General features: G+C 42.8%; 1 protein-coding gene across 1 annotated transcript in view; it reads right to left on the minus strand.

Annotated features, from left to right (window-relative positions):
• Nucleotides 1-24514, minus strand: part of CEP170B (centrosomal protein 170B) — a 58145-nt gene that overhangs the window by 5141 nt on the left and 28490 nt on the right. Inside the window, exons 8-17 of the mRNA XM_034061675.1 lie at nt 23011-23487; nt 19253-20010; nt 17006-17194; nt 16702-16810; nt 13368-15140; nt 9991-10135; nt 7422-7581; nt 2955-3098; nt 1398-1486; nt 725-818 (exon numbers count right to left, since the gene is read on the minus strand). Coding sequence (XP_033917566.1) covers nt 725-818; nt 1398-1486; nt 2955-3098; nt 7422-7581; nt 9991-10135; nt 13368-15140; nt 16702-16810; nt 17006-17194; nt 19253-20010; nt 23011-23487 — 3938 coding nt within the window. The remainder of the gene's footprint in view (nt 1-724; nt 819-1397; nt 1487-2954; nt 3099-7421; nt 7582-9990; nt 10136-13367; nt 15141-16701; nt 16811-17005; nt 17195-19252; nt 20011-23010; nt 23488-24514) is intronic.

Raw genomic sequence — 24514 nt, forward strand, 5'->3', positions numbered from 1 at the left:
TTAAGTACTACACCACCACCTGGTTCATAGCTATACTGTTTTTCAGATTTGAAATGCTAGCCAGATAATTGTGCGAAGATTCCTCCACAGCCTCCTTAATGTCAAAGACACAATGATATTTGTAAATTCAGCTCCTAGATCAGACAAAGCAGTTGGCCACATATATACCGCTGTAGCACCGAGCTACACAGGTCCTGCACAGTGTTATTTGCATGCTTAGCATTAACTACATTTGCTGAGTCCACCACTGTACTTAAATCCAAACTGGCAGTCCCCATCAAGGACAGTAAGACACCGTAAGAACACAAAAACCACCCTAGGGCTGAGGCTTTTTTATTATCCTACTAACAAACTGTTACAGATGAAGAAAACAACCATTCACAAGAAACACCTGTCTACAACTGAAGAAGCTGTGTCAACCAAATGGTAAGCAATACTTTGGTAGTCGTTTAAATGAGGCCTAACAATCCTGAACTTGAACTTCTGTTAAGGGTCTTCGAAGATGAATCACAAAGGGAGAGGGGAAGAGTTCAGTGAAACACAACAGCTGAAAGAACTTACTTTGTCACACTTCAAACAGCAAGAAAAACCCAGCAGCTCAACACATGGAAAAGGACTAGAGAGCTCAGAAATGGATATGAGAAGAGCCAGAGCTTGTTTAGGTTTCTTACAAAGCTTTCACAACCAAAAGCCTTCAGTATTTGACTTGTTTGCGTGGGCTTACCTTGTTTGAAGTTTTCAGAATTGGCACTTCATTTTCTGAATTAATTTTGGCCTCCATTTCCTCCCAGGTCCTTTCTGAATTTTGAAACAGAATCCTGCAGTACAAGAAGTGAAGCAAGTCTTAAAATTGCCATCCAGAAGCTACTTGTTTAAAAGACTTAATTATCACAACATGTAGCAACAAAGGAGATTAGTGGATTAGCGACTGGACAAAGCATCTTTCAGCTGATTTAGGAACAATCCAAAGTCCTTCCCTAACTGATGTCTCCTAGAGCAACAACAAGCTTTGAAGAGATTTCACAAGCTTAGTGACCTGCAGGCCTTCTGAGAGCCTTGGGACAGAGAAGGAGAGACAATCCACCAATTTTCTGCTGTATCTTTTACGGGCAACCTTTTTTAAGTTAAGACATCAACAGGCATTACAAATCCAACATTAAAATTCCAAAGGCCAAACGAGGAAAAGAGAGATGGCAAATGATCTTATTACCCCAGTTCTGTACTACAAAAGTAGTATATAATTACCGTACTACTCTGTACTACACACAGTTTCCCACATCTAGATTCCCTGCATCATGATAACAAGCCTTTTCAAGGCAACAACACATTATCTTCCACAAGTAGCAAGACAACAAACTCATCAGCCAGTCAACATTTCAGGCCAGAGACAAACTTACTTCATTTTTTCAGCAAGGTTTTCTGTATTTTCACGGATTGTATGTGATAACTGGGACACTGGGTTCAACATCAGATTGTCAAAGATTACCTAAAATGTAAGGACAAATCAAAGAACATTTAGCAAAACTGGCATATTACAAAACCGGACTTTTTTTTTTTTTTACAGTAAATGATCTCCACTGAAACATCTTCACCTATGTGGATGCTACTTGAAGCTCAAGGGAGGTTAAGATGATGTGCAGCTTTGTTGCAGCACTTCAGCAAAAAGATCAATACTTATATATTCAGACTTTTATTTTCTAGAGACAGAAAGACAGAGTTATCTGCAGCAATGTTACTATTTCAGCATTTCTGAAAGAATATGCTTAAGACTTTCCAAGTCTCACAGGCAACTCTGCCCCTACCCTCCCCCCAGCCTTCCCCAACCCAAAATGCCAAATCACAATGCAAGATAATGCACAAGCAGTCTCACTGAACACATCTAATATAATTCATATGAGCTCAAGCCACCTCTACAGCCAGGCATCCCACCATGTAACATTCTGCTTTATTAAACACAATAGAAAACCACCAAAACCCAAATATTCAAGTCCTGTGACTCAGCAGAGCCCCTGGGGTTCTGCCAGGAAAGCCCAATTCAGCTGGGGACTCTCTGAACCTGCAACTTTTATTCAGCCTTGACACCTCTCTACAGGAGAGTGAGGGAATGCTTGAAGTCAGTCACTGGCATGATCAGTCCTAGTGCTCAGCCCAAGTTCTCCCTTCATCTGCCTGTCTAAATCACACTCCATTTCCAGAGTGACTGTGCTGGAGCCCAGCTCTCCCCTCCTGCCTGCAGTGCCTCCCTGGAGTCTGCCCTAGCTCTTCCATCCTAGTCAGAGAAAGTAAGCAGAAGCAACAGCCAAGTATTGTTCCTCTGCTCTCCAGCACCATCACCCTGCTACAGCCCTCATGCCAACACCATTCCCAGCCTCAAGACTCAGACCAGGCTTTCTCACCCTTTAACATTATCCCAGTGATTTCCATGTTACCCTGCTCTCTCAAGCCCTGAAGAATTGCATCAAATTGCATACGTTGTAGGGAGCAATGCAGCGGTCAAGCCCAGCTGCAAAAACTCCTTGTAAGGTCCACATTCTGCCACTGCTCCTCCATGGGCAGCACTAACCAGGATTTGAGTTGCAGAAAAGTAAGGTGCCATTAAATTATTAGTGCTGCAGATTCCAAAGTTGACATTTTTGTATTTTTCTATAAAATAGCAGTGAAATAGCCTACATGGGTTCTGACACTGAATGTCTCCTCCCAAACAACAGGTGACCAAGCCTAAGGTTTTAGCGGTGTTTTACACAAAAGAGGAAACTTTCAGTCAGTATTGGCAAGAAGAGTGATTCCGTTCCTTTCTTTTTTAAACACCATGCCTACAACCTACAAGCTGGAGCTCTTGAGATGTGCTTTTTTTTTATCTTGGAGTAGCAGCCTTTGGCAGCTTAGAAAGAGCAGCTATACATACTGCAGCTTAAAGCAATGTCATATATAAAGTAAAGAAAAAGGTGGCCTGCCTCCTCACGGTTTCTTGTCCTTGTTTTTCTTGAGGGATCCTCTTCTCTATTATCATTCATATTTTGGTCAAAATCCTTCAGTTCCATTGATCCTGGAGGCACTTTTTGGTAGTTCAGACTTGCTTCTGGAATGTGCTGCACCAACTTGGAAACAATGAGTAACGAGTCATTAAAAATTGGCAGGGAAGGAGACACAGGCACTCACTGCAGGTATTGCAGATTTTTAGGCAAGCCCCAGAGGAACTCTGATTCATTTAAGTCTTGTTCAGACAGGTATGGGTTCCTAAGCAAATTACCAGACCCCAATCCTGCAAGCATCTGCCCACTGCAGTCATCCTATGAAACTCAGTAGGGCTATTTCACTTTATAATTTTGATTCTTGAGCAAGTATTTGAAAAGTACATCTTTGCCTTATTTTATTTTAGCTAAAACCCAAAAAGGCCATGTTTTCCCATATCTTACGTTTTAATATATCAATGCAACATTAAAGCCACATTAAAATCATTCAGAAACCATTTAGTAACACATGGAAGAGATGAAAAAGCACTACAAACCCACTGATAATGCAAATAATTAACAGGAAGAACAGAAAAGACAAGACAGCTACTCATGTATGGTTGACTGACAGAAACTCTAAAAGGGAAGGAAAATAACAGTGACAAGACAGAGATACAAAAATAATGGGATGGAAAGTGCACCTGAGATGGATATGCCAGCCGAAAAGATCTACGAGCAATCTGTGTTAAAACAGAAACAAAGAGATCAATGCTAGTGAATGGCTGTGACAGCAAGTATCAAAGAGAACACATGGTTTGCAGTTATTTTGGGTTGACATTCCCAAAAGCGGCATTCTTGAGGACCAGCACTCAGTGCCCACCCTCCCACATGCACTGAAGCCTATGGAAGTCCTGGTCTCCAACCAGCTCTGCAGGGGTGGTCTTGGGAAGCTCCACAATTACTCTGAAATGGACTGAGTGAAATCCAGCAGCCCCCCTAGCACAGAGAATGGGTTAAACATACAGCCCAGGAGCCTCTTTCATTGGCAAAGCACACAGCTCTTGTGAGGAAACCATGTGCCATCCATGGTCCAGTGTCCCCACACTATGCAATTGCACTTGGGTTATACACAGGCAGAAGGTATGAGATATTATGGTATAGGGACACAACAGTCAAAACACTTAAAAAGAGAATCTTATTAGCTAAACACCTTTTCATGAAGTGCAGAAACTGTAAATTAGGCTGCCTGAACCAGTCAAACAGCATCATAAGGGAATGAGATATTCCTACAGTCCAGCGATTCTCATCACAACCAGTTAAAAACACAGTAGGGACAGCACCTGCTCCACCATCACCATGAGAGTTTCATATGTGACCATGTCTCTTCTCATGTTTTCTGTCACATGTGGAAGCATTTCTTCCTGTCATACCAACACTCAATACTGATTACATTAAGTAACAACAAACATAATTGGGCTCTTCAGTTTTTGCTCTATCACTATCAACCTTAAAATAAGACCAACCAAAAGAATTTCACACAGGGCTAAAATATGCAGAAGTGGCCAGTGATTTGGGTTGACCTACCAGACTGCAGTAGCTGTGCTCAGTTTGACTGCTCTGCTCTGCAGAAAGCTGGGTCCTACAAAGCCTACACACCCACAACCCAAGGCATCCCAAACAACCTGTGACTTTGGTAAACAGGAATCATCAAGGTTTCACCCTGCTGAATGATCTTCATGTTTTGTTTGGGATTTGTTTGTTTGGTTTTTTTTCTTAATTTGTAGCAACAGTCAGCTCAGTATGCCAAGAATTCAGATTATTATAAACTATACAGCTGAGGCTACAAAATCAAAACCAACCTAAACATGCACTGGGGAAACTGAAAACCTCCCTCACAAACATCCAAGACAACACCAGACCTGAAAGAACAGAACATGAAGAATAAAGTTTAAATCTAAGGCTCCTTCTTAACTTTGAAGAGAACACACATGATTTTAATCTTTACCCAAGCTTTGCAATGAAAGTATTTTAAAAAGCAATTCATTTAAGGCTGAGAAATGCCACACACTGGTCCAAAGTGAAGCTTCTGGTACGGCATTAAACTCTGCTTTTCCCCCCACATTATTAGAACAGGTATCAATATTTAGTAGTGCAAAATCAAGAGCTCGCAGAATGGCTGCAAGAGCCAACGCAGTACAAGAGACAGTCACACACAGCAAGCATTTCTTAGTCACAGACTTCCTTTTATCAGATGTTTCAGTACATTACTATTGTAACTATGGTAGCTATTCTCATCACCTCTCCTAGAATATTTAATATAAACTACTTTATTAAGCACTCAAAAAAAAGAAAAAAAAAATCACACTGCTTAGCATCATAGACACTGATACTCAAATGTTTCTTAGCAACTTCTGTGCATTAAGACAAGGTAACTATTTTAGCACAGATCCAGCAGCATGTAAGCTGAGGGAAGCATGCTTCCTGATTCTAGTCCAGTTCCAAAGAAGAAATACACGTTTATTAAACCCACATTAGTTTATATTGCTCCCATTCACAACATGACCCCCAAGACGCACCATTCAGGATCCAGCTTTACATCTCAGCAGTAGGAGGTTCTGCTGATTTAACCTGTTTCTGACTACCACTAACATGAAGCAGCTCCACTGATGCATGGTGGCATTTTGGGTGTAATTCAAATGGCCTCCCGGCCACTGGCCCTGCTGAAAACCACAGTGCTATTTAACCCTGAGTCCAGTTAAAAAACCACCACTACATGAATACACCAACAGTTATGGCTCCTGACCTATAGAGGTCTTCATAGGTCCTTACCTGTGCTTCTTCCTTTACACCACTCTAAGAACTCAGAAACTACTCTACAGCAGTGGATACTGTGAAGCACTAGCTACAGCAAGACATAACCCTAATTTTGCTCTTCTGACTATCTATTGCAAGGGGGTTGACTCGTATGTTCCATAGAGCAGCTGCAAAGTCGTATCACAGAGAAACCCTCAATTCTCCTGGGTCTGAGCAATCCTGGCTTTGTGCTCCTACATCATCACAACCATGCACTTTGGAGCCCACTGCTTTGCACAGAGTAGAAACACTGTTTTAAAGGTGTTCCTTTAGCAGCAGAGGACATATTCCTCTGTATGAGCTGACTTATGGCTGTACCCTTCAGTGGCACTCACAAAAAAGGTAGGTACCCTGCTTTTCTGGAAGGACGTGAGTGCCAAGTACTGGTCATTACCAACCCACTGCAAATGTTTCATTCTCAAGTCAGAAGTAAACTAGATTTGTCACCTTAAGTGCTCAAAAAGGCGGTTTTGCAGGTGTGGCACTTGGAAGGAAACAAAGCAATAAAACACTCTCTCAAAGCCTGAAGTTATTGCGAAACATTTGTGTATTGTGGCTCTGAACAGCCCCAGGATAAAATACCTCCCTGAGTAGGCTGCAGATGACCTCATTAGCTACCTTTGCCTGATCTTCTGGATATCTCCCTAATTTTCTGCTTTGCACCTTCAGTGATGATTGCAGCAGGGTCACAGGGCCTCCAAGTACTCTCTGGCAGGGTAACACGTTTGGTCCTCAATTCTGAATACTGCTTAGGACAGGTTTGCACTTCTCAGCAGTCAAAACCAACAAAGGACCAAGAGGCACATCTGAACAGCTAATGAAGAGAGCTGTGTATTTTTTTTAAGCCCACACTGGTGGTAGACAGGAGGAATTTGGGGTTTAAACAGCAACAAAACCAATTTTGCTTTAGCAGCTGGAACCTCCTGGTGACCTTGCTGTCAAGTTTGAGCCGAGTCCCTGTGCTGCGGCACTAGTAAGCCAAATTAAGAAATCACCTCTCTCATCCCCACTCCAGTGCAGACACAGTTCACGAGGAAGCCACAGCTCCACTGAAGAGCTGGAGGACAGCACTTCCCAAGCTAACTGCATTCTTTTTTGTCTAACTTGCTAACTGGAGAGCAGAGTCCCTGCTCTCACCCATCAATACACAGCTGGAGGAAAGGGATCCAAGTAACACCCGCACAGAGTTTCAACAGCTCTGGGAGAACGGACACAGTAGAGGTACAAAATACAACTAATACAGAGTGTGCAGCTAGAGTACATGATCTGTGCCTTGTCTGAAACAAGGAGGGAAACTCTGGATCCCTAGAGCAGTAGTGTAGCACACCCAGTCCATCCTGTTCTTCAGATGCAGACTTCAGGGACCAAAGTCCAACTAGAGGCCATGAGATCCTTAAGAAATAACACGACTTCCACCTCTTGCAATGCTGGCTGTGACACAGAGAAGGACAAAATAAAGAGTGCTCTAAATAAACTGCAGTCTCTCTTTACGCTGATGTTTTTTAGGACAGGGGATGAGGGTTTTTCAGTGCTGCAGCAACTGGAGATGCTGTCCTGGTCTCCTACCACAACCATGCCCTGCATACTTACTAGCATTTCTGTTGTCTGGGTCCTTACCTCTTCTCTCGCCGATATGGTAGAAGCAGGAGTGTTGGGCATAGAGCTGAGGGAAGTGCTTGGTCCTGTCCCCGATGAACTCTGTGAGTCCCCATCTCCAGCAACGTCATGAATCTCGCGAGCAAGGATGGCCACATCCTTAACCAAGGTTTGGCTGAGCCTAACACACAAGACATGCAGTAGAGCCATTAGGACACATGATACAACAAGCCTCACACTCATAAAATATAAAAAGAGCCACCACAAAAAGTTTGTGGGAACTGTAACCCTGCATAGGTTAGGAAATGAAGAGGCTTTTTTGGGCATCTTGGCAGGGCGCCGAGGAGCACTATGGATGCATACAAAGTAAACCTACTCCCCTCCTGAACCCAGCTTCAAAGCAGAGATTTGATAAAAAGCAAATTCTACGGGTTTAAACTTAAGCAGCAGAGGTTTAGATTGGATATAAGGAAGAAATTCTTTACTGTAAGGGTGGTGAAGTACTGGAATGGGGTGCCCAGGAAGGCTGTGAATGCTCCATCCCTGGCAGTGTTCAAGGCCAGGCTGGATTAAGCCTTGGGTGATATGGTTTAGTGTGAGGTGTCCCTGCCCAGGGCAGAGGGTTGGAACTAGATGATCTTGAGGTCCTTTCCAACCCTAACTATTCTATGATTCTATGACTATGCACTACCAGAATGTATTAGAGGCAATCATAAAGAGCCTATATATTACTGCTCCCTCACATACCCACTCCGCTTCCTTTTTTTTTTCTTTTTTATAGAATACAAACATTTTTCTTCATGGGACTTCCTTGTTTTCCCTTACAGATACAAGGAAAGAAGTTTTTTACTTTGTTACTCAAATAATAAGAATTCAAATTCTCTTTCACTTTTCCTCATGTTTTATAGACTATATATTGAAATATGCTTCCATGCTCTCCAGAAGGACTGAGGGATTACCAAGCTAAGCAAAGCATACCTTAGGGGGATCTTGGTTTTGGAAACCAAGTCTTGAAACTTCAAGCACCTTGACAGGTGTCCAGTTAACACTCAGTGACTGCAGCACTCTGCTCTACTTGCTCTAGATCTCAAAAACAGTTTTAAGTCTCTGGATTGTTGCTAGCAGAGGTTACCAAAAAACACTTTCAGACCAAAGGTAGCCACTGTGGTAACTTTAAAGAGAAGCTTCTGAGGAAAAAAAAGATAATCTTACAGCTAGCCAGCTTCATCTGAAAGACACTTTCTTCTTTAAGTGAAGAGAACCAAGCAATGTGATTAAACTGTCAGTTCATCGAAACATTTCCTCAGAAAAAAAATGCATAATGGAACTAATAAAAAGCAATTTTATCTGCCTGCTTAAGGTGCCCCCTATCTGTGCTGGTTTGGATAGAGCTGTCACCAAACACATCCATTATATGATTCACTTATTGTAAGCAAGTGGCATTTTCCCTTTTAGCTCTCCCTGACTCTTCTACACCCCTCCCAGTTAATTTGGGAGCAGCAACGGAAATCAGAACTGCAATTATAAAGCAGACTCTGTGACCGAGCCCTGCAATGTGCAGTGCCAGACAAGTCTGATGCAACCATTTATTTATAGCTGCTGCAACCCGAAGCGCTCTCCTGCACCAGGAATGCTTCTAGGAGGGAAGCCAGCATCTCCCACATGCACACTTTGTGCGGCACAGGTAACACAGCCTCATTTGAAGGCTGACACACTTTCTTGCAGCCTGACAGCAACATTCAGGCAAGAAATGCCATTTTGAGATCAGTGCGGCAAGCGATATGGGTGATATAGAACTGCTGACCAAAAGTAGACAGAAGACAGTTTTCTCAGGCAAAAGTATTTCAAGTATGACCAGTACAATGGAAGACCAGTATTTCTGGAAAGCTGGCATAACACAGTTGCATACTAGAGACGTCAAACCTCAAATGCCACTGTTTAAAAAAAGAATTTATTTGCTTTACTGCTGAGGTCCTCCAGGCAACCATCAGACCAGCAGTATACAATAGCTCCTCGTATCCAGGAACATCAAGCTAAGCAACAACTCATTTATACACAGGGCCTAGACAGATTTGGATTCAGTTGTGCCAAGCAAAGAGGTTTCTGCCCTGCAGTGACTGCTTACTGCTCCCTCACTGGCTTCAGGCAAAGCAGCTTCAACGGTTTACATAGTCAGTCTTTGCTAATCCATTTGCCTTCCTCTGCAAGAGAATTAGGACAGTTCACACCAACTGCTCCATGCACACACAGTGACTTCCAGCAAAAAGCAGAGGTAAGCAGGTATACATGGTTATATCTTGACAGACTTCAGACTACAAGAGAAGGCCCATCCACAGCTTGAACAAGAAACAAACCAATATCCTGCACCTTGGCATTTTCTGTAGAGAAGGTACAACCAGCACATCCTTGCACAGGCTATGGGTTTCATAAAGACCTGACAAATCTGAGCAAGTTGATGTTCAGATATGAAGGAGATACAAACAACAGGAGAGAGTGCCTCTCCTACTTCAGCACCTGGGTTTGATTTGAACACCAAGGAGAACTCAACTCATTTTCAACATGTGGATCAATACATAAAGCCCCACCTCACCTGGCTATTTCTGCTATCTCTGCTGTTTGCGCCATGAAGTTGTAGGGGTCAGGATGGTCATCAAATTCTTCATCATCATCTGTTTCTCTGCCATTGTGCTTCTGCTTGCTCAGCCCAGAGCCACGTATCCTCGGTGTCTGTGTGGCTGTTGAAGTATGGGAGCGTTTGTGTTTAGGGGAGCTGTGATTTGAGCCATATTCCTCCTCCGAAGTAGAAGTGTAATCTGAACCCTGTGGTCTCCGCCTTGATGCTTACGAAAAATGAATTGGTTTCAGACAGAGGAAGGTAGTAAAGAGTAACTACAAAAGGGCTAAAAGATAATACAAAACTAGCCCAAGAGTACAAGGAAAGCAGAGTTTCTGTGCAGATTTTAAGATAAACAGCACATTCTCGGAGCTAACTTCTAAGCTGAGCACTTCTATGGCTCACATTCCCTATACAAATTTGGAGGATATTCCAATGGAAAAGCAAAATGACTGTGTTAACTCCAGTGTAGTAAATTATTACCACAGACTTGGCTTTATGTGCACAGAAGCTCTGTGTGTCAGCAGATCACATTTCAGACTCTTCATAGACCCACAAAAGTCCTTTTCTAAAAAGAGCCCAATTTTCAAGCCTGCAGAACCCTTCCAGTTAGCTGCAACTACAAGCAAAAGTTCTGAGTGAAGAACAGATTGTGGTGCTTGGTGTTATCTGCTGGAGTCCAAACCCCAGCCCTGACCTCCTGCCTCACAATACACATTAATGACACAAAAGAGTGTTCACAGTCAGGACTGGCTCCATCCCCTGAAGCCAAGTGGAAGCTACCCACTTATCCCAGCTGTTTCTGCAGATCTATAGACACCCAGGCTCTCCTTGCATGGGAAGTACCAAGATATCATTTGAAAACTGGGCTCCTGGTGTTCAGTGCCTCACTACACTTTCTACAGATACCACTTCATTCCCTTCTACCCTTCCCTGGAGAATGAAGACCCACCAAACACAGAACCAGACAAGTTATTTAGCATTCCAACACCTAAATGCTTCACTGTGTTACCAAGCTTATCATAACACTGAAATATTGCAAGCAAATTAAGCCAGCATCATAGATCATACAAACAAGAGTAACAAATTTGGTATACAAAATACAGGTAGAAACTACAGATTACTGTATAGTGAAAAAAGTATTCCTAGACATTGCTATCTTAGCTATAGCTGTATAAATGTCTTGGGTTAAGGTTTATATGTACATACACACAGAAAAATACGTTTTGTCATATTCCATCTGCAGAGATGTTTGGGGTTTTTTTCAAATACAGGTTTAGAATAAAGAGGTCATCCTCTGTCACTGAACAGCAATTTTGAATTCAAGAGCCTGATTTTCCACTCCTCTATGCCAAAGAAAATCAGAATCAACGCCCTCAGTACCATTCAAATTACATGGGGTAAACAAATCATGTACACATAGGAGCATGGGAGACAGGCTCTTAGCTTTCAGAATTGGTAACTTGGATTATTCTGATGTTATCTGTGCATTTCACATGAAGTTATTTCAGATGGCTCAACAATCTACTGGCATCTCTTGTCTCATGACTAGATAGTTCATCCTGTTCCTCCATTAGCAAGATTAACTTTCTCCCACTGGGACAGTTGGAAACTACTGTGGTTAGCTAAACACTTTAAGTAATCTTTGAATAAATCAGCTACACTGGCTCCTTGCTCCCAAGGCTTAACACTCAGTGCTTTTAAGGATTATTGGGTCAATCTACAAAATGTCTTGATGGCACAGTGCAAAGTTCAGTTTATCAATATTTCATTTCACAGGCACAGGGTGCTAGGTGCTGATTCACTACATCTATAACAGCATTACTACAGGCATACACATCACACTTGGTACAACACAATGAAGCATGAAGCACGAAGCACACTAGGATGTACAAGGTCCATAATCCTATCAAGGAATTAGGAGGTTAGTATTTTAAAAGCAACTAATTCAGAGAAAGGATTAGCATCATTTGCTGCAACTATGGACAAGGAAGGTGTTAGGATGCTGCTACAGAGTTATAGAAATAAAAAACCAATTCATTTAAACAAAGAACTGGCCAACACTTATTTTTCTCCGAATGATTTGAAGTCTGTTGTCCAAAGGCAGAGGGAGTGCAAAGTGCCTCCTGTTTGGAAAACTCTAACCACATTATTTTGCTTTAAATTTGTTATTGTTTAACAACAAATCAGTATTAGCATCAGCTCAAAAAAGGCGAGATTGTACATACTCTTTTAGTTTAATCGTGTTCTGATTTACATGCATATACAAATGTGTCAGGAAAAAAAAATCATCAAAATAAAAAAGGAAGCTGAATGCACTAAAACAATCCAAATCAAAACAAGCAGCAAATAACATTTTTAGCATGCAATAAAAATGAATAATGTAAGAATAATAATTATTTCAGCTGTATGAAAATTCACAAAAAAGACACACCCAGAACTTTCAGACCCCTTCAAAAACACAGTTCTGTTGAAAATAGCATTCTTCTCAACACACCCAAGAAACTCAGCTAAAGGGCTTCTTCCTAAAATCCTAAACAGATGCTGCTTTGCCACATCCATGGTAGGTCAAGGACTACGAGCATAGACCAGGACTTAGACCAAAGGTGTCAGAGAGATAACCTCTGATTACCAATTACCATCTTAGAGTTGTCATCTGTATTGTTCCCGCCTCTTAATTAAAGGCTGATTTCAATATGACAAATGTTGATATTGCAAGAGTCTGCTGAGTGCATTGCTACTGGGCAAGACAGGCCCCCAAACCACTGCCTTGTGGGTAACACAGCTGTGTACCTGCCTTACCTACAGCAAAAGTGAATGAAAATACACAGTAGTGGGAATCCTTTGGGGCAATCAGTGTGTACTGTCAGCTCCACATTTTCACTTATAGGAAGAACAACACCGGGACATTTGTTTCTTGTTCTTGTGTTTCAGATGTCTTCAAACCTGTCACTTTGGACATCAGCTGTCATCAACACTGTTAAAAGCTCTCTGGGAGCAAACTTTGAATCTTAGAAGTCAATGAAAACCAGAATTCCTAGTGGCACTGGAAAGTGCATTAAATTCTATCTCTTTAAATGGTTAACACGCTTCTGTGAAACAGAAGAAAAAAAAATAAAATAGCTATTTGCAATATTCTCACAGACAACACCACAATATCTCACAGGGTATGAGAGATGCTTCGGCGTCTCCAATCCCACAGGAAGTCAACCTCCATACCGCCTGTTAATGAAGACTTTGTACTCACCGATGCAGCACTTGTATTGCCGAGATACCAAATCCTTGGCAACCACATACAGCCTATAAATCAGAAAGAGGGGAACAGGGGAGAAATATAAAATAAGAGCACTTACCAGATGAGGAGGAATACTTGACACTGCTTGAACGAGCCCTGTTGAAAGGCTGCTTTGCAGAGGCAGCGGCTGCCATTTTCCTCGCCACAGCTCTAACATCTGAAACACCTGTCTTCCGACAGGACTCCACACTCCGGCCAGAAAACCCAGTCCTCGACTGTGCTGTCTCAGAGTCACTGGGCACTGTAAATGAACCTGCCCTTTTCCTCGGCATTGCGAGGATGTCCAGCCGGGAGAGCTTCTTTGTCTCCGTGGACTGCTTGGGGCCTGGAGCAGTGGCTTCAGGGTTGGAAGCTGTTTTCTCAGTATCAACACATTCGTTGTCTGAGGCATCTCCCAGTCGGGCACGACGAAGCTTCGAGGCCCTTGTGGGTCGCGGGGTGGATAAACTGTTAGAGCGGGTGAGGACTTGCTGGATTTTCTGCACATTGGAGGTTGTTTTGCTGTGGTCCTCCTTGGTGGCCTGAGTAAAAGGTTTTCTTCTGGGAACCGGACGGGTTACAGAGTGCTCATGGTCAGACACAACTGCATCAGGGACCGGCAAGTAGGGCAAGCTTGAGCTTCTCTCATCATCTGTGAAGTCAAGAGACCCTCGAGTCCCAGCACTGCGCTTCATCTGGAAGCGTTTGGCAGCCTCCACGCGATTTGATGCCTCTGGTGCCTGTGTCTTCCTCTTCTCCGTCAGCCTGTCCCGAGCAGTGGGCTGCACGCACTGGTCCTGGATGGATGGCGTGGAGGAAGATTTCTCCTTCTGCAAGCTCGCAATCACTTTGCGCTTCGGGGCACTTGTTGGGACATTTTTGCCACTCACCATGCTGACTGTGCTGGCAGTATCCACATCCGAGTCCCCAGACAAGGAGTCCTCCAGCTGACCAGCAGTTTCCAAGGGCTCCAACTGTTGGCTTTGACCAAGTAATTTGGCTTCCAGTGCTGCCAACGCAGTTTCAGTGTCCTTAAGGAGAAGGTGAGTCTCCTGACCAAAGTCCATACGAGTTGACCGAACAGCCTCTAAATCTTTAAGTAGAGGGTGACTTGAAATATGTGGGAGTTTGTTCTGAGGAGCACCACTGCTAGATTTATCTTTGGTAAAACTTTCCTGTCTAACAAAAGATGATGCTTCTTTTCCTGCCATGTTTTCTTGATCTTGAGGAAGACTCTGATGAAGGGAAATAACAACTTTTCCAGATGCACTTACATAAGCACTAACATCTTTGATGGGTGGCTTTCCAGGAACTGGTGTGCCAGCAGATTTGAAGGAAAACTCCTGATCCTTGCTGTCTTTGTCTGATCGAGCATGGGGCATGCTCAGAGAGAGCTTGGAGGGAATCCCCACTTCATTGCTGTCATCACCAATGTAGAATGAAGTAGAAACTGGCTCACTTACAACTCTCATATTTGAGACTCGGGAGACTCCTGACAGCTGACTCTCTGATCTTGCGTCTTCTCCCATCTGCTCTAGCATTTTATTGTTCTCTTTATATTTCTTGCCTTTTTCTGTGCTTAAGCCATCATCAGATCTGCTGGCATCACTAAGGCTATCTGGATCCAAGTCTTCTTGGATGAAGAGACGGCTGCTGGGATCGCCATAGGCTTCCATGCAGTGGTCTTTCACAATGGTTCGCTTGGTAACCTCAGAATAGGACTCCTGGCAAACCAGGACCGTGGGTGTAGGGCTGTCCGATTTATCACTTGGTGGGAGTTGTGGAAGAAGGCGTCTTGTTCTCAAGGGCACAGTGTTTTCTGGTTCCCCAGATTTTGGGGCTACACCATTTTCTGGAAAGAGTTAAGTTGGCAAGAATCAACTGCCGTACAACTACAACACTTATTTATTTATTTAGGAAAAGCTTCATCCTATGAAGTTCAACTCCGCAAAAGCACTCACAATATATGTACTTACAACTAAGATTTTATGTAATATGAACATCAGTAGGGCCTGGCTGGTATCTACTCCCTCCAGTTTATCAATACAGACTCCATACTTAATTCTTTTGCTGCATCAGAGTGCTCAACACCTTCCCTCTCTCATGGCAGGATTTGATTAATTTTCCCATAATATTCTCAGTACTAGCACATGCTTTAGAGGCTAACAGCATCACTGGCATCTATCTACCATAAATAAGCGCACAGAAAAGAGATGAAAGGCCATCAGACACACCACTACAGGAATGCAATATTTTAACATTCATAGATTCGTAAAATCAACTAGGTTGGAAAAGACCTTTAAGATCATGAAGTCCAACCATTACCTCAGGACTGCTAAGACTACCACTAAACTGTATCTCTGAGGGCCTCATCTACATGGCTCTTGAACACTTAAACAGATGATGTTTTTCACAGCACACATTCTCATACAAACATATCAAGCAGCACAGCTTCAGGAGAAAGACCCTATAACAATTAGGAGACTATAAATTATTGCTAACTACCCAAGTGGGTGGATTTAGCAGAACGGATACACTTCATAGAAAGAGTGCTTTTCTGTCTCACATACCACTTGCCAGGACTTCATAACTGATCCTGCCTGTAAATACCAGGATAACTGGTTATTTGACTATGGTAATATTTCAAACATTCAAGAGTCAGGTTCTCACACAATGTGAAAACAGTGGCAATGACCTCTGAAACAAATGTTTCTTCTAATCTTTACTGAATCTGTCTATAGCTGTTGATGGTAAGAAGGTAATGACAAGTATTTGCAAGCAAATGTTGAAAAGGTTTACAAAAGACAACAAAGGACCCTTGTCCCTTTCTCATGAACCAGCCAGGCCATGGTGTCTGTAAAGCTGTCTTCTCAGCTATGATGAGACCCTGATCTCCTCCCACTCTCTTTCTCCCCCCTATACACAGCTTTCAAATCTGATCCCATGCTTCAAACCTGCCAAACAACTGGGCCAATCCCAAAACTGCCTAAAATTCTCAGCACAGCCAGACACAGGAGAAGCACACAGAAAAACCCCAAAAGTCAGCAATTAGATTGAGGCAACTTGCAAAGGGCTTTCATCTGGCAGCATAAGGCAGTCTAAAGAATCACTGCTTGGGGCTAGTTAACACCCAAGGCCCTTATGATCTTTCTTTTTCCCAGATGCCCTTTAGTCACTTTAAACCTAACATTTAAGACCTTCTTGGATCACACTGAAATGCAAACCAGAAGCTCTCTTTCTCCATCTTTACTCCACTGGGAACTATTCACTCTGCCCTTCCCATCCCCAAATACATTTGCTAAAACAGAAACTAAGCAATGGCCAGAAGCACAGATGCCCTTAATTTCTGCTTTCCATATCATCCTGGCTTAGATTCAGCCACCTTCAAACAGTAATGTCAGGATGAGACTTACCTGCACCTCCATCACCCTGCCCAGAGACAGATCCAGAGTCAGAGTAACTGTCCGCAAGGCTTGCCCACCTGGACACCCACTTCTGACTTCCTTGAGATGCTGCAGACATCTACAACAAGGTAGGGAAGGTAGTATCAGAAGGAGGGGTTTTGAACCAAATTCTAGCCACAAAAATCTCTTCTCTCATACACACAGCATTCAGTCTCCTCAAAATGGAAATCAATTTACATATCATATCTCCATCTAGACAGAAAACCCATCTACACCTCCACCATCCCAGTAAATCCATCTGAACTGTCCATACCTGTGCATCAGCCTGAGACCCACTCACAGCTTTTGAGGCAAATGCCTGGAGCAAGGGTGACTTCTGACTAGTGCCATTTTCACTGATTAGATGCTGATGAGAACTGGAGTCATCTTTTTCACCTTTAATTATTGGTCTAAAAGCTGAAGAGATTCTGGAAAATTCAGGAGACTCAAGAACACCAAAAACCTGAAAAGGTGTTTGTATGGGAAAAATTAAAACCCGAGAAAATTAAAAACATTAGCCCAAAATCCAAAATCATGAAGCGTTAGTCAAACACAAACTATGATCCCAGGGGGCCAGAAACATTTGCCAACCCTTCTATACCACCTATGTAAATAATTTTCTTCTGTACTCTGCAGTAGCAGCTTTAAATCCACTGATTCATAGAATCCCACTCATGCCCACCTTTCCCCTCTCCCACATTTCAGTGTTGCCTTTAAAACAGCAGTAACTTTCACTGAAAAGGAGTTATTTTTCAACCTTGACAAATGTAGGATGAGTGTCAGTAAACCTATTTACCAACCCATTCATGAAGAATTAGGGGAGGGGGGAAAGACACTGGAGTTCCATCTATAGACTAGCAGAAAGTGTGCTGAGCAAAGCAACCTTGCACTGCCATGTGAGAACCTAGGAAAGGATGCACCTCAGACTTGTGAGTCTTTGAGCTACTTGGCCAGATTCCCTCTGGAGATAAACAGGTCATACTACGGGGGTGACCAAGATCCATGCTACAGAAGGGCCCTGTTTCTCGTCCCTGACTACAAGTAGTTCAGAGGAAGATGCCACCAGAAAAGGTGTCTATGCTGGACAGAGATAGCCATAAAGTTCTCCATATTCTTGTATATAAAGGTGGTGGAATAAAAAACAGAATCACCTCAAAATCTCAAGTCCAGAATTCATACCATCTTTCTTCCCGGACAGAAACACTGAGGTCCAATTATTAGTTGTTTCAGAAGTGGCAGGTCTGCACTTGTCCTGGTTTGAGCTGGGCTAATTTGCTTCCTAAACCACAATAGCACTGCACCAAGTCTACAGCAGAGTCAGCTTGCCTGCCCAAGTCACATGACTGCCAAGACTACTCCCCAGAAATAATCATATTTTTGTGGCATTTTTTCTCCTGTTTCCCCACCAGCACAATCAACTACCTAATGTCAGGACCAGGGCCTTGCTGTGGCTTAAACACCCTGCCCTGAAAGCTTCCGATCACATTTCAAACAAGATGTAAGGAACTAATGTAATAAGTAAACAAAAGAGGGAAGCTAAATCCAGGCTCACAGAACACTGTATACAAAGATTTAAAACCAGGTTCAATCAAGGCTTCCTTTAAACCTCACCATCCTCCTGCCTGCATTACACTAAATCTTCATAGCAACTTGCCAGCTTTGTTTTCATAATAGACTGCAGATGAAAGTTAAACCTGAAAATCAGTCAAACTCTGGTTTGCCCTGCGGTTGCTTTGTTGGGTGGGTTTTGGTGTGGCTTTTTTTTTCACCTCTCCCTCCTCTCTGCAGTTTTGTTTTTAGGCACTTTGCAAAATCCGAACAAGTATAGATCCATCTAGGATTGCCTCTGCCCTAGAGCACACCCTTTGCTATCTCAACTAGCTGACACTTGCCCTGCCAGCAAGCACTCCGTTTCTAACCAGGCATAACCACCTACAGAATCATCTACCACTAAGGCTTGTAAAGGATCAAAAACCTCAGCCCTTAGCCTAAGCTTACTTTGGCCTGCATCAGTGACAGGCTGCAGTTCCCATCTTCATAACAGTGGGCTGTTATGGTGACACAAGGTCAGGCAGAGACTTGGGAGCAGTTCTGGAGAACAGGAGCTCTCAGCCACAGCTGTTGGCAGGATAACCCTAATTTTTATTCAGTTCCTCTAAACAGACAGCAAGCCCACTCTTGTGTTTTTGCATCTAAATCCCATTTTGAAAGCAAGGCAGCTCTTTGTTGTGATTTTACCTTGCCTTCTTGCTCTTTGTGGGGTTTTTTTTGTTTGTTTGTAATACAGGTTTTTTTTGGGTTTTTTTAAAGATGAGCCCCACAGTCTGCTGGGATCTATCCTTAACACAGGTCACCAAGGATGATTTCCCACCCCTAACCATAAACCCCTGCTGCATCCAGTTCAAAAGGGAGCAGCCCTTCATAGCAACAGCTATCAAAGGTAGGCCCTTCAGCAGAAGGTCCAGAAGCCCAAGCCTTCAGCCCTCAGATCATTGGCTAAGCGCAGAAAAGCAGCATTTACCTGATCTATCATTTTTCGTGCTTCCTCCACCTCTTTATCCTGTGACTCCGTCTCAATTGTGTATGTGCCCGTCTCACTTACACTGTCTTCCTCATCATTCCTCCTGCCCTGGGCAGACTTTATGTCTGGAGGTGGAGTAGAGGCAGACTCTGGTTCTGATGATATAACCACATGAGGAGCTACTGGCACAGGCAGAGGTGCTGGTTTCTCAGCATTTGGCTTCCCAGACTGAGCAGTCTCCCGCAAGTATTCAGCCATAAAATCCTGAGCCATTTTAGACTTCCTCCCAACACTCCCATAAGTTTTGACTCTGGAAGCAGAAGAGGTTGAATTGCTGATCCGATCCTCTGTCTTCTCCCTCTTGAAGGAGCTAGTTCTTTGGGTCCCGGAGGAGCTGTTACTGGGTTTGCCTGTCTGGGCCCCAAGATGAGATGATGGCACTGCATTTCCCAGCTTCTCCGCTGGCAACGCATTCTTGCGCTTTTCAGCCTTGGTCTTCATCGCTGGATCAGTGTCACTCTGGGAGGAGTGAGCACTGTGTGTGAAGGACTGTGACCGCTTCTTCCGCGGCGTGTCCTCGAAGAATTCAATGACAAAAGCCTGCTTGTTGTGCAGCATCTCGTGGGGATCACGCCTCATCTGGCGCTGCAGCTTGGTTTGCTCTGTCGCACGTTCACTGCCAGTTGTCGTCTCCTTCTCTGCCTTGGGGACCACGGGGTCTTCAGAGTCGCTCTGCGTCCCGTCCTCGTGCCTATTGCCTGGAAACAGGGTATGTAGATTTGACTTTCATACTCTTCAGTTGCTGGAGCCCCATCATTACTGCCTATTTGAAATTTATCATTCCAATTAAAAGAAAAAAAAAAAACCAAACAACTCCAGAGACATCTGCTGTGGTGCAGGGATTGCATCCCAGCAAAAGAAACAGAAAAGAAGGCAGATATCTCCTTGACCCCACTTTTCACAATTCTTTGGCTATCAAGTTATTAAAAACCAATTCAAGAAGTAATTTCAACCCCAAGGGTTTCCAATTTTGTAACACTGATTGTTTTAGATAACTAATGTTTTACTTCTTTCTTTTTTCAATTTAAATAAAAAAGTTAACATTATTTTGCTGTGCTGCTCAATTACAATGGTTCAAGATCACTTCATTAGGCTCTGTTACAAAGCAGAAATATCTCTGCAGCACCAGCAAATAATCCCCACACACTGCAACCCATGAAACCAAATCCCCACAGTGAAAGACCAGATCAGTGCATGCACCTCTGAGTACCTACATCATCCTTCTTTACAAGGTAGAAAGAAACCAGAGGCTAAACAGAAAAGTGAATTTTTTGTATTTCTGAAGATTTAAGATTCACACCACAACATTCCCATGAGTTGCACCATCCTATCACCAGCCAAGCAAAGGTTAAATCATTACTTAAGAGTTCACTGAGCCTAAAATAAGTTTAAAATTATTTTCATTTATGTTAACAACAACCATCTTTACAACTTTCTCTATGTATCAGTGATGCCTGCCCCTTAGCACCACAGTTCAGGACTCTCAGAAAGCAAGTTAAACAAAAAGTTAAAATAAAACAAAAAACAAACCTTTTTTTGAAGAAGGAAACGGGTGTGAAGGCACACAACACGATTCAGTCAACGACCAGGAACCTGTCATTGGGAGAACGGGGAAAGAGGTCTCTGCGCTCTAGACTGTAATATGCAGCAAGATATACTGTCTAAAATACCACGTGTTTGTCAGGGAAACTGCTCAAACCTACTTTGCAAGTTCTCCAGGCACATGCGTGAAGACCATTTATTACCTCGAGTTAGCTGTGAAAGATAAGAATTTAATACAAGATCCATTCAACCCAGGAGTCAGTCCTCTGAAGAGTTTCCCAACACCCTCAATGAAGGGAGCTAGCAAACTCTGCACTGTGCCCCAAGGGCTGATAAGCTTCATCCTTGGAAGAGAAAGTTCTTAAATTAAAGGTTCTTGGCTAAGAACTCTGCTGAATGCAAAACAGTGAGGACACCAGGAGAAACACCCACTGTGCCCCTGGATGCTCCAGCAGAACACCATGCACATCCCCTCAAGCTGCTAAGACCTGAATTCTATAGTCCTGGTAACAGGCTTGGCATTGACCACATTGCTCCTGGAAGTGAACAGCGTAAGAACCCTGACAGTGGGCATCTCTGAACCTGAAGACCCAAACCTGGCAGGCAGCCAGCGGTAGCCTCCAAGACATCTACAAAATTAGCCATGCCAGAAGAACATGTTATACAGCTATCACAGATAAATAACACCCTGTCTTCTGTAAAAGCCACCATCACTGTATGTTTTAATCAAATGTCCAAAGAATTGACTTCTTGATATGCAAATTATGCATTAAATTACCTCAGCTTCTTTCCTTATGGACTATAAACAGTCTAACTCTAACCTAACTCTAGTTTTCTCCAAGAGGAAATCTACTGAAGCACATTTCTATCCTTGTCAATGCTCAAGTCAATAAAATCCAGTACCACAGCAACAAAAAACCTTCAAACCAACCCAAATCCTCTATCACACAGTCGCATTAAACTGAAAATAAGATCCTAAATAATCAATCAGGGCCCCTATTGGGAAGAACTAGAAAAAAGCAACAACAACAAAACAGTTCAATGATTTGCCATGCCAAATCATAGGCTGGATATGTGAGACCTTCTTGACCATAGAGGCTTCTCAAAAACAACATACACAAAACAGCAAGCTTGGAGGTGTAATGGGAAAACTCTTCATATTATGAGATTTTCTTCCAACAAGGACCAAGCAAATACTCATTTAAGGGAAAATGAGGTACTGCTCTTGTTTAAGGACCTCAAACACACGTAGGTCTGACAGCCTTCAATATGACTTAATCAGTTAAAGTTGCTGTTCATAGAAGAGCTTTTCCAGAAGCCTGCAAGACAGTGAGAACGCAGGAATCTGTGGTCTCCCTCCTACCTGTTCAGTGTATGGCCCAAGAGAGACATATAAGCAAGCTCAAATCTTGCAAAATATATTCAAAGTCACATGCGAATCATGTGAATCCCAGCAGCTACACTAAAAACTGGGCTCCAAAATACACTTCGAACCTTTGCAAATGCCCAAAGAATTCCTCACAGTGATAACAGGACACAGTTCCACAAAACCTGAAGTTTTTGAACAGAGCAGGGTTTCAGAGAAGCTTTAAGAGAAGAAATCTTTTTCTACAAGTACAATTTCCTCCACTGGTGATTGCATGTATCTCAACCCAATCACCCATTCCCATGTCAGGTCATTTTGCCACCTGATCAAGTGGCTCTGGTCATTACAGCCATCAAGATGATCACAGAGTATTCTTGGCTACAACTAAAACCAAAGGTCATCCCTTCAATTAGAAGCCAAGAGAAGAAAATCCACTGGAATACTTGTGTTTACCAGCCTGCCCAACCACATGGAAATTATGTCACACATTTAAAAATCAAAATTCTTTTTTTCAATCACTGTTAACTGCTGAGCTGGCATTATAGATGTAGAGGAACCAGATTAGAGTGTCCCCAGGCCAGCATCACACATGACTTCAGGGCCAGGTGAAGAGCCTGCTAGCTGCATTCGAAACCATTAACAGCCATTAAACAAATATTCTTCATCTTGCAGATTTGAAGCAGATATAATTAAGTTCAATTCTCCTTGACAGAAGGGGTTTCCCCCTTTTCTTATGCTGCATTTGTATGGCCAACAGAGAACTATGTCACATGACAAGACATTCACTCACCTTTAAGCGTCCTCACGTGAACCGGCAGGTCACTCTTTGTACTGTACACATCATCACTTGGAGACTGCCGTCTCATCAAGCTTGGGTCGTTCTGGACAAGCCAGTCAGCCACTTTGCTCTCTGCTGACATCACTTCTGTATGAGCTGGTTCTTTACTATAAGGTCTTCTCTGTCTGAGTGAAAATTTAGTCACATGGTCTTTTATCTTTATTTTACCCGGGGTACCATCATCGAATTCAATGGTGAAAGAGGCATGACTCTGTACAACAGGGGCTACTACAGCATCAATATCTTTTGTTGGGATCTCATGAACCTGTGTTTCTTGAGATTTTGATGGCTGCTGAAATTCTTTAGTTGGAATCTCAAAGTAACTCGGCTCTCTACGGAAGGCAAACACAGACTGTTCTTGGGCATCTCTATAAGCAGAAATATTACCATTCAGTTCCTCTTCATGTTGGGTTATCTCTTTTGGTCTTTCTACAAGAAGAAACAAAACAAAACAAAACAACAACAGCAAGAACACCTTAAACTCATAAAAATTAGGTTAAATTGATTAAAGAAAAAATTACAAGTTCTGGTTTAGATATCTTGGTACCCTGGCCTCATCACTGAAATAGGTGATTACTGCACCGCTGTGATCACAAATGCATTGACCAGCATTTGTGATAACCACTTTGTCCTTTTTTCCACTGCTCCCCAAAGAGAGAGCAGAGCACATACACACACAGTCCTATGCTTTGAGCGAACCTGTGTAGCTGGTAGCATTTTAAGGTTTCTGTATGCCACGGCTGACGTAGAAGGAAGATCCCATTTCAGTCTGCCGAATTCACTTGCATGCACACCTACTCAACTTTCCACAATTCAAAGGAAAAGCTTGAGTGTGTGCAAAGCTAACCACAGACATGGATTTTGCTGGATCAACACCTAATTCTGTAATATAACCAAGGACAAAACCATATTTTTTGGTAGTACCAAAACTTCTTGGCACTTACTTGGCACTTGGTCACTTATTTCAACCTCTTGGGAGGGCTGCTAATCACAGCTCTTCTCTGCTAGAGAACAGATATGCTGCGTGTGCATCATGTGCATCAAAATAAAACACTTCTTGGTGCAGTAAAGCATCTGCTTGATAGAAACATCACGTTTACTGCACAAGTGAAAAATGCTGCATCCTCCATGCACAGAGATTCACAACAGAAATGGTAAGGCTAAATGGCTTCCAAGGATGATGAGGTAAGAAACACATTGCTTCCATATTAATCAAATCCAGTCAACGCATCAGCTCTTAAAGCACCTTTTAGATAGGAAACTCCTAGGTGGCACTGAATGGTTTACTGAGGTGGGCTGCACACAGTCACAGATAGAGCACTGATGTATGATTAGCCTCAGACAAGCTTAGCAAGGCCCTTCTCATCCATACTGAATTGTTCCACAACTACCACTTCTAATGTGCAAATACTTTTGGGGAAACATTTTAATTTTCTCTTATTCTAGTTTCATCAGC

The sequence above is a fragment of the Melopsittacus undulatus genome, chromosome 4, assembly GCF_012275295.1.
Source record: "Melopsittacus undulatus isolate bMelUnd1 chromosome 4, bMelUnd1.mat.Z, whole genome shotgun sequence".
Lineage (NCBI taxonomy): Eukaryota > Metazoa > Chordata > Aves > Psittaciformes > Psittaculidae > Melopsittacus > Melopsittacus undulatus.